The 10,995-nt window shown below is 35.5% G+C and overlaps 1 protein-coding gene across 1 annotated transcript in view; it reads left to right on the top strand.

Moving 5' to 3' along the window:
* LOC112151637 (crystallin J1B-like) overlaps positions 1 to 9,352 on the top strand; it is a 10,702-nt gene extending 1,350 nt beyond the window's left edge. Inside the window, exons 4-10 of the mRNA XM_024280658.2 lie at positions 515 to 613; positions 2,499 to 2,591; positions 2,661 to 2,817; positions 2,896 to 3,011; positions 5,851 to 5,928; positions 7,515 to 7,654; positions 8,668 to 9,352. Of these exons, the coding sequence (XP_024136426.1) occupies positions 515 to 613; positions 2,499 to 2,591; positions 2,661 to 2,817; positions 2,896 to 3,011; positions 5,851 to 5,928; positions 7,515 to 7,654; positions 8,668 to 8,772 (788 nt within the window). The 3' untranslated portion in view covers positions 8,773 to 9,352. The remainder of the gene's footprint in view (positions 1 to 514; positions 614 to 2,498; positions 2,592 to 2,660; positions 2,818 to 2,895; positions 3,012 to 5,850; positions 5,929 to 7,514; positions 7,655 to 8,667) is intronic.
* Positions 9,353 to 10,995: the final 1,643 nt, after the last annotated feature.

Here is a 10,995-nt window from a genome sequence, read left to right as displayed (position 1 = left end):
GGGGGATTTGGTAAGTGTGTGCTCACAACAATCTTAGTTTAAGAAGCAAAAATATTGACATGGGTGTTCAGGAACAAAAACACCTAATCCACCCAAAGTCTCAAATTTGATACATGCTTTATTTACACGTTGTAACAGTATTATAAAGAATAAATTATTAACAAATTTTATATTCTCTCAATATAGCAAGTAATCATTAAAAAAATTGTAACAGTATATGATTTATTCTCACTGAAAGATTTGAAAATTAGCTAAACTTTTTCCCGCCAAAAATGTTTTTAAGATTTCATGGAGGCAGCCGTTTTGAAATTAGCAGGAAAAGCTCTTCTACTGCCCCTAGTGGAATGATAATGTACTACAGGACAGAAATAATTGACCAGCGATGAGTTTTTAAGGAACATTTTGAACATTTTAATGAGATAGAGTTTTAAGAAATGCAATTGATACAATTGGTTAAATAGGGTTATCAAAGCAAAGCAATAATCTAACCAAGAGTGATACATTTTTTTGCCAGATGTGGATGTAAAAGACCTGACTGAGCGCTTCTACAAGTTCTTCGGACCGGGTACGGTGTACGACCTGCCTCTCAACGATCCCTACAGGAAAAAAGGAGGTGCTTTCTCTGGCATGCTGCCACACAAACAACAACCATGGGCTGTTAATACGTTCAGAACAGTGATTTGCACGTGTTAATCACATTGACTGTATATGACAATTGGACCGGCTACAACCAAATAAAGTTAGTCATTTTTGCACGACACTGTAAGTTAGTTTGAAGTGATTTGAAGTGTTAGTTATCTGTCAATTCAATGTTTTGGTCAGTCAGCATAGTACGGCAAACTTTTATTGAAGCATCTGATTGGTCAGTTTATAAGTTTAATAACTTGCACTACAAAAGAAATATGACAAAAATGAAGATTATCAAGAACATGCTAAATAGAGGTAGCAGAACAAGAATGGTTATTCTGACAGTTACACTGACTGTGTAATAGCTGTTTAAGTCTTCTGGATTTTGGCTTTTTTTGGAACCAGCAGGTACTTCCTGGGGGTGGGGCCACTCAGTCCATTTTTCATATACAGCCAATGGTTAATCACCAACGTTTACATTCCCACTGGGACGCTGGAGCCTCTGTTACTGTCTGTTAACAGCATGTAAAGACTCTCTTTTCTTGCTGATGGGCCTCCATGAAAACCATCCACTCCCCCTCCCCTCTTTGTGGTCTTTGAAAATTTGCTGACATTTTTTTTTTTTTTTTTGGTGATGTTTGGATGTCCCATAAAGTGCGGTGCAGCAGTAAATTACCATAACCGCACAGTACACCTCTGGGTCCTGTAAATTGTGGAGAGCTTTATACGTCAGAGCAGGAGAACAGGGATGTACATCAATCATGACCCAACAAAACAGAGAACTCCAAATAAATATCTCTTTTAACTTTTGAATAGATCTTAGTAGTGTAAAGGATACAGATGTGCATCAAAAAATCATTCTAGTTATGACAGTAAAAGCAGTATCAGTTCAAAACAACAGACGCAGAAAAGATTATGTCGGTAAAAACAGTATAAAAACCATGATTGGTTTCTGGCAAACTTTTTCCTGTTGGTTTCTTTTGTTTTTGCCTTTTATACATGTTATGCATACAAAAAAGATGTCCAATCACAAGCTTGCTTCGATCAAAGTGGGTCAATTACAAAACCCTGAAGTTAAGCCCCAGAGAGGGATGTGTTTTTAAGCAATAAACATATGATAATATATTTTTGTTACTGTAATACAAACAATACCTGAATAAGTTGAAATTACACACAAAGAACAAAAGTCTAAAAGACCCAGAATGCCAGTTTTTAATGTTTGAAGCTGCCATCTCAAAGACATTTTGTTTTTGTTGATTAAGCTAAAACGTGACAAAAAAGGGGTTTTCTGTCAAAAGGTATTTTCATTTATAAATGCCAACTGATTAATAAATATCTAGATATTTACCTATCAAATTAGATAAAAGAATTGGACTGTATCATATTGCCAAAAAATGAGTTGAATCTATTATTTATCATTTCATGGACCATGAATCGAGATCTATATTGTTTCATGTCAGAGGAACGATACACAGCCCTAATAGATGCTTAAGTCCCTCCTCGGTTACTACTACTACATTTTTGGGGGTATCTGAATCTACAATTTCAAAATCCAGTGCCCTGGAAATCTCCCAAGAGTCTCTGCAAAAAATAGTGTTAATATAGACAATTTGAGCAATTTGTCATTTCAAAAAATGTATTTTTCACAAATAGTACTAGTTTTCATCTTCAGATTGCAGTGAATTCATAAATAGTCTGTAAAATGTTTATATTTGTTAGGTTTATATTGTACTCCGGCCTAATTTGCATTAAAAAAAAGTGAATTGTATTAAAATCTGGGGCACTGGATATATCTTTTAGGTCTTAAGGAGTAGTGAGGGAATTGAGACGTTACTGTCCTGCAGTAAGACTAATGCTTGTGGCTAATTTAGGACCCAAAGCCGTTCTTCCGATCGATGGCCCGTGGAGGAACGGCAGCCTGAAGGCTTTCATCAGAAACGTGGATGCTGGCAAAGAAGAAACCGGTAAATGTTGCAGGTGTCAAATATCTTGTGTTTGTGACCGCCGTGTTGTAATAGCCGTTTGTATCCAAGGCTGCGACGTGGACTGTCAGATGGACGGCGTCACCAAACTGGCTCCAGTGGTGGCCGCCTTCGCTGGCAAGCCGGAGATGCTGGAGAAGGTGGAGAAGGCCATCCGAGTCACGCAGAACAACGACATGTGCGTGGCGGCGACTCTGGCTGCAGCAAGGTCAGGATTTGCATGCAAGGAAAACGGAGGCGTGAGCTTCTCGTCTGTCTGATTTTAAACTCCTGTTTGACTTTTTAGGGTTTTGGAGCATTTCATCCTGAACGGTCCCGATCCAAAGGTGCTGGACGCAGTTATTGCTCAGCTGAGTGACCCAAAGAGACAAAACCCTCAGGATCTGGACAAGGCGGTGGTCGGTAGGGCTTCACAAGCTAAATTCATTTCAGAGGACACAATATTTGTTATTCTATTACAAACTAACTAAAAAGATCACTATTTTAAGCATATAGGGTGTACCTGTTTTACAGTGGTCTACTTTCAAACTTATGTCATATATAAGGCGCAGTGAACTATTAGGAGCATTAAGTGAGACAAAAGAGTCAGAGATAAGTCCATCAGACTTTATCACCTGTTTTCACATTTACTCTGGAACTTATTAGTAACACACTTCTCTTAGTCATGTTAGAAGTGTTAGCCACATTAGCGCTTCTTTGCACCACATAAAAAACAGACTGATAGGATATCGCAAAAAAAAAACCAACTTACTGTTACTATGCTAACTAGCAACCACCAACACATAAAAAACACAAGAATTCCTTTTCTACTTACTGTATAGTGTGTTTTCCATTTTGTAGAGCTGTCTGAGTCTACAATTCCAAAACCAAGTGCACTAGAAATTTCCCAGAAGTCTTGCCAAAAAAACTAGCTCACTAAATGCTCACTACATTGGTAAATATAGACCACAATGCATTGCGGTCTAACACATTTGGCAGAAAAACGTGTTAAAATGTCATTTATTTAATAAACCATCCACATTTTCATCATCAGAACACAGTAGAGTCACAAATTGACGTCGTGAAATGTTCGTATTGATTCAATTTTCACTTCGCAAAATTGATGGTGTTATATCAATTCATAAATTCATAAAATTTATAAAACCCGTAACTAAAAACCGTGTTAGTCACACACTTAAAAAAAACAATTGCAGTAAGAAACTTCCACACATTAGCCATGTTAGTGTATTCACATCACCTGTAAATAGCTAACTTCCAACATTGTTAGTAAAACCCAATAAAAAAAAAAAAAAACAATCTAGTGAGCATTGATGCACATTGGCTTTTTGCAGAGAATTCTGGGAAATTTCTACTGCACTGGATTTTGTAGTTTTAGATTACAGCACAACAAAATGACAAATGAACTATATATAAAGTGAGTAGTGAGGGAATTCAGACAGTCACTGTCTGACACTGCTACATGTTAGCATGTTAGCATATTTGCAATAACACCCAACCTTTGTTTGCAACTCATAAAAAAAAAAAAAAAACTGGTGACATTTTGAAAGAGCGTGTTTACGTTTGTTTCAACATCAGCCACTAGATTTAATCCACATTCAAGACTTAGTGACATTATTTTGAAAAAGGATAAAAGCTTTTAAGTGAACCTTATAGTACAAAAACTATGGTAATGTTTGAAATAAATTTAAATCCTTATTTATTTCTTGTAAAGTCTTTTTTTTGTAATTTCACTCCAAAGTTTGGGATCTCTTAGAAAAACTTTGTTTTCTACAGAAAAATGGAAAAGTAAACATTAAAAGTGTACCAGTCCAGTAATTTAGAACAACCTATTCAAAGGAAAATTGTTTTGTTTTTTTAAGAAATGTTTATGACCTATTAGTTTTTAAAATCCCCCAGCATGCATTGCTCATTTGCTTTATTTTTCATGTGAAACAGAAGCTGAAGTTACGACGCGTCCTTTTGAAATCTCCTCTCATGGTTTCTTTAAACTCTATTAAGTTGTTTTTTGAGCATTTGGAAGCTGCTGGTTAGAAAAATGGATGCTATAAATGAGAAAGTTCTCAATTTTCTCAATATGGTTTAGAGATTTCACAAGATGTGGTTTTCGAAAAAAATTGTGTCAGAACTGACAAGAATAAGAGAATAAGAACAAAAAACTCATGTATAAAAGAAGACAAAAATGCTGATTTTTAACATTCTTTAAGAACTTAATTATTTTTTCAAAAGTGTGAGTGTTCCTCTTCATCACAAAGGACTCCTTCTTGTGTTTGAGTCATCCTCAGTCTACACCACCACCTGCTGATGGCACCATGCAGCTCAGCCAGTCAACACAGCAAATATTGAAAATAACACTCATCTCAAAAGAAAATCAGTAGAACGTTGACAAATTATCTGTCCATACATTCATCTGACAAAAAAAATCTTCTGATAGTATATCAAGGAGTTCCACAGAAGCATTAAAAAAAAGCTAAAAAAAATGAACTGATAGATAAAATTACTTAAATTGAATTTATTGAGAATTCTTTGCTACTTGCATCTAAACAATTTGTATTTTTTTCAGTTTTTATGTAGCTAATTGTCGTTTATTTGGACAAATAACTGGTGCAAACAGTGGAATTTAATCATTTTAGAACAAAATGAGAATACAATCTTTGTTCAAGATATTTCACACATGTGACCCCCTACACCTTTAACCTCAGCCAGAAAACTCAAACTGACACCAAAGTGTTGCTTGGAGGAGAAATCCAAGAATAAATCACTTCAAAATAAACTTTCACCCAATTAGACTATAAAATCAAGGGGAAAAAAAGAATCTTCTTTCAAAAATTAAAGCGTTCAGATGACGTCCTGATCTTCCAAACTGTTATGCTAAAATGAGCTCTCTGTTATGCAGAACGAAAAAATCAATTTCTTTTGAAGTAGAACTTTTACAAATAGCTGCACCCTAGACGACTTCTTTCTGTCACAGTTGTTACTGTTATCTAAAATGAGCATAACTTAATCGGGTTTATTTTAAGTTTTGAGAGTTGCAGATTTGAAATCATAGTGGATTTTTGTGCAGGAAAAGCTTTCACTGATGGCTGGATCTACAATAAAGAGCAGAAATATGATGTTATAATGCTTTAAATGTACAATCTTTCCTTTATAATTAACAAAAACGTGGAGAAAGGTGGGTCGTGGCAGCGTGTCATCACAGCAAACTTAGATTTTTCATCTCTTTCTCCACGTGTCTCCATGGAAGCGCATATCCACCAGGTGAAGGACAACCTCGCCAAGCAATCCCATCAGCTCATCCCTGCTGTGTTCACTAACACATGAGGTAAGCAAGCAGACAGCAGCGGGGCTCCAGTCTGTTGACTTGGCACAGCCTGCACGCTCTTCCCGCCAGCATATCCGCTAGTCTTTGATCTCTAATGGTCTTCCTCCTCCTTCCTCCTCCTTCCTCCTCATTTCGCTCGTCCTGCTGAGTCAATCATCTCAGGTTCTAACGAAAAAGTTTCTGTCTCCAGGTCCCTGGTGATAGCTCTGAAAACAAGTATTTTTTATTTTTTAAAAATTAAAGATTTTGATTTTTTTTAAATAAAAAGTAAAAACAAACCCTTTTTTTTTTAAATAAATTAAATGTATTTAAGCTTTAAAGAAATACAAAGAAAAAATCTGAAAAAAATAAATATTTTTAACTTGACAGAAATTTTGAAGATCATATTGAAAAATGTAATATTATAAATTTGTAAACTAAAAATGCATATTTAAAATAAATATTTTAAATGTGATAGAAATTTTGAAAATACAAAATATTAAAAGTTTTCAAAAAAATTTGCAAGTTAAAAATAATTTTTTTGAATTGAAATGAATATTGAAAAAAATATATTAAAAAAATACATATTTCAAACCTGATCAAGTTTTTTTAATGAAAAATATTTTTAAAAAAATTTAACGTATGTAAATTAAAATATATATCCTTTAAACCTGAAAGAAATATAGAAATTTTGAAGAATCAAAATCAACAATTAGTATACACACATATATATATAAAATGTGATTTAAATTTTTAAAATAAAAAAAATATTAAAAAATTTTAAAATAAGTTTGAAAATGTTAAAAAAATAAACTTAAAAGAAATATTGAAAATGTGAGGAGTAAAAATAAAAAAAAATAAAAAATGTTATATTTAAAACTTGATAGAAATTTTGCAAAATAAAGAAATATTTAAAAGTTTAAAATGCATTTCTAAATTTAAAAATTATATAAATTAAACATAGAACAAAAATTGGTGATGCAAAATATATTTGAAGAAAAAAATAATCTTCCCAGAAATATTGTGGAGAAATATTGTCAATTAAAAAAATAAAAATGTTAAACTTGAAATTTTTAAAAAATATTTAAACTTGAAAGAAACATTAAAGAAATAATAAAAAATAAAAGTTGAAAATGAAAACAACGGTCACTTCACCAATGACAACTTCATCCCGGTAGTTAATGAGCTCAAAGCCCCGCCCCCACGTCAAACTAGGCTCTACTACAAAAGTTCCTAATTGAAACTGTTTATTGAGGACTGAAAGTAAATAGGTAGAGAAATAGAAAATTGGAAATACAGAACAGCAGCTGCTACAAGTAGAATAATTTTCAAATTTTGTAATATTTTTTTTAATTTTTTTTTCTTTAAAATCTTTAAAATGTATATTTTTTTCAAATTTACAACTTTTTTTCAAAATGTCTTTCAAGTTTACAATATGTCCTTTTCAATAGCTGTTATTACATTTTCTCTTTTTCTGTTTTTAAATTTCCTATCTGGTTTTTCATTCACTTTAAGCTGATCCCATTCAAGGAACGTTTGGGGAGAAACAAAGTCAAAGCATCAAACCAGATTCCATTTGTCGTTAATCTTTTCAAATGTGTGTCCAGCTCTGCCTGGTGCGTTCCAGGGCGCGCTCCATGGAGTCCTGACTCTGAACCGGCTGGATGAAGCTGTCAGAGACACCATGCGGCGTGGAGGATGCACCGCCAGCCGAGCCTCCTTCATAGGAGCTTGTTTTGGAGCACAGGTATGAGTTTGACTGGAGCTGCTAATTCAGGGTAGTGTTAGTTAGTATTGATAGGGTGGAAATCTACAGTCTAAATCCTCCCACAATCCAAGAACATGCTTAAAAGATTCAAGTCCCACTCAAATAATCTTTTGATCTATTTTATAATTGTTCACTGTGGTCTATTAACTATGATTGTGCTGTTTTTAGCCAGAATCAAAAAACCTGTTTCTGCCAGCATTTGTAAAAAAAAAAGCAGAAAAATAAAGTAAAAGTTGGAGTTATATGTGCAAATATTTCATCTATAAATCCTCTTTTGGAACCCTCTGTATCTCATCTAGGACTGCTAAAGTCATCTCAGTCTGTAATTGGCTGCACTCTCACAAACTAATTAAATTAAATTATCCACTATGTTTTAAACTGTTCTTTTGACTTTTTCTAATGATTAAAGACATATATAAATAAAATAAAGCTCAAAATAACATTTCTAATTTTTCAATCAGGAGCAGACGAAAAAAATGCAGTTTGACAAGCTCCGCCCCCTTTCTGATGCATCCACTTGTGGACAAATAGGTCCATGTTTGTCTTTGTTTTCTACATCCGAGCTAGCATTTGACTCAAAGTTGAGTTGGGGGAGAGAGCCTAAACAGAGAGCTCTCAGTAATGGGTGACAGGAAGGGGGGGCGGGGTTGCTCCATGGGTCTTAAACTGTAGGTATTGCGTCCCACCAACAACTTAGAGATGATTTTTTTATGAAATCCTGCCGCTCTGCTGAAACTATGTCCTTAGAAATTACAAAAAATGTTGGCTAGATAAAAGATCAGTGGGAACGCCTTTAAAATAGATCAAAATGACAGCTGCTGTGCCCTCTGGAAAGACCGTCCTTTTAAATACAAACCTAACCACTGTCAACGAATTCCACAGGGTGGAGACCGTGTTTGATACATTTTCCTGAGGATTTTTGTTTTTAGCGTTAGAGTGTTTCAGCTCGTTTCTACCAAAGATTGAGCGTTTTTGCCTCATGCGTTTTGCAGACCGGCCTTCAGGGAGTTCCGGAGTCGTGGACGGAGAAGACGCTCAGATTCCCTCTGCTGTTGGAGCTGGCTAAAAGTGTGGTCAACAAGAGTCAAGACGTGTAGCGCCGTGAATCCAACAAATCCAAGTTGCATAACGGGAGAGGATCCTCGCAGACGTTACAGATGTTTTCTTTGGCAGCAGCAGCTAATGACAGTTTCATTCTAAAGTCATGCGCTGAATGAAACTTGAATCCTTTTGTGCTGTCAGAAGCTCCATCATGTAACCGAGTGATAGTTTATGCAGGCTTTTGGGGTTTTTTTTCTTCTCTGCTCTCATCCTGCTTCTGTTCTGTTGTCTATATCAGGGAGCGATCGGAAAATCCTTTTTGTCAACTCACAGTCGTTATTCCTGGGAGTGCTCTATGTTATGGTGAAGTGAAAGAGCAGTGACGGGCGGATTTACTGCTGGAACAACCTACACCGTCCTCAGAGGGCCCGCTCTCCTCTACAGCCCTTCTAAAAGTGCTGACTTGTTTAACGCCTCCATCCTAACATTTATGAAAGTTTGATTTCTCTTCTTCACCTAAAAAACCTGTTGTGTAGGCTGGATTGGCAGCTTGATAGACAGTGAAAAACAGACAAATGTTCAGTTTTTGCAGCTATTTATGCCTTGACCATAAAAAAATGTTTGAAGCCCACTGTTGCGGTTGCGCAGCTTTAGTTTCTCGTGAGCGAAAGTCTGACTGAACGTAGAGATTGCAGCTGACGGTGCGTTGGAAGCCGACAGAGGGGAAGTCATTTGATTTCTCCCTCTGCCTGACTTCCTCCCACACAGCAGGTAGCAGCCCCACTCTGGCATAATCACAACCAGACCTGAAGAGTGCTTTTGTTTTTCTCAAAATCTGCCCGACTTCACTTGAAAGACGGCTTTTTGTACAAGAAAAGGTTTGCAAAAGGTGTTATCTCCCAAAAAGATAACATAATATTTATTCAGTGTTTTCATATTTTGCATAAAAGGCCGAACGAATGTTTTAACTTTTCCAGCTTGTATGTCAAAAGTCTGTCAGATTCATCAAAGTTGATCGATTGATGTTTAAGAAAATTGATTTAATTCTCTTAAACAAATCATTAAGAAACATAGAAAAAAAATAGGACAAATTTTAATTTGATTTAAGTAATTGTAGGTTCATGTTTTCTGCATATTCCATAAGTTTGAGGACAGACTTACTGTGACATCACACAAAATGTCAATTGTGTGACATCATGTTGCTGCATCAACAGCTATCAAATCAAACTTTATTTATAAAACACTTTTTATGCAAGTGTTTTACAAAATGAAACCAAAAAGTGGGCTGCACGGTGGCGCAGTGGTTAGCGCTCCTGCCTCACAGCGAGAAGGCCACGGTTCGAATCCCGGCTGGGACCTTTCTGTGTGGAGTTTGCATGTTCTCCCCGTGCATGCGTGGGTTTTCACCGGGGACTCCGGCTTCCTCCCACCGTCCAAAAACATGCTTCATAGGTTAATTGGTGACTCTAAATTGCCCCTAGGTGTGAATGTGAGAGTGGATGGGTGTGTGATTGAGGCCCTGCGACAGACTGGCGACCTGTCCAGGGTGTACCCCGCCTTCGCCCTTCAGTAGCTGGGATAGGCTCCGGCGCCCCGTGACCCCGAAAGGGAAGAAGCGGTCAAGAAGATGGATGGATGGAAACCAAAAAGTTCTAAAACACACATAATACCCATAACTCTAAAACATTCCCGACTTAAAAAAGAATGTAAGGACATAAACAGAACTTGAAAAATAAATAAATGAAAAAAATAAGCCATAATTGTTTTAGTTTTTCGCTTTTTGTGCTAAAAGAACATTTGTTCTAATTCTTCTTTCTTTTTCATTTCTTGCTTTTTTTTTTGCTTGACCTCTTTGTTTCAACTTCAATAATAAAGTTATTTTTGGGAAAAAAAAGAAAAAAGTGTGTAATAAATAATAAAGGTGTGTGTGTAAATATATAGATATATTATTGTATATATTTTATTATATTTTGTTGCCATGATTTTTTGCTGTTTGACAATATTTGTCAAAGACGATCTTAAAATAATAATAATAATTACGTATTAATTTTTTTGCATGGGTTTTAAAACTATGACTAATATTCTTTGTTGAGGGGGATATGAACACATATTAATAGGGGAGACAGACGCAGGATAAACCTGAGAGCTTGTTCTGAGCTGGGATCGGAATATTCTCAATTTTCTGGATCAAACTGATCCAGGATTTAATTGGAAGTTTTAAAATATTTAAAAGAGGCTTTTAATACAGATTAAAGTTAGGACTGGATCACCAAATTCTC

This window comes from Oryzias melastigma, linkage group LG20 (assembly GCF_002922805.2).
Source record: "Oryzias melastigma strain HK-1 linkage group LG20, ASM292280v2, whole genome shotgun sequence".
NCBI classification, from domain to species: Eukaryota; Metazoa; Chordata; class Actinopteri; order Beloniformes; family Adrianichthyidae; genus Oryzias; species Oryzias melastigma.
The sequence above is the reverse complement of the archived record's forward strand: the minus strand, read 5'-3'. Positions and strand labels throughout refer to the sequence as shown.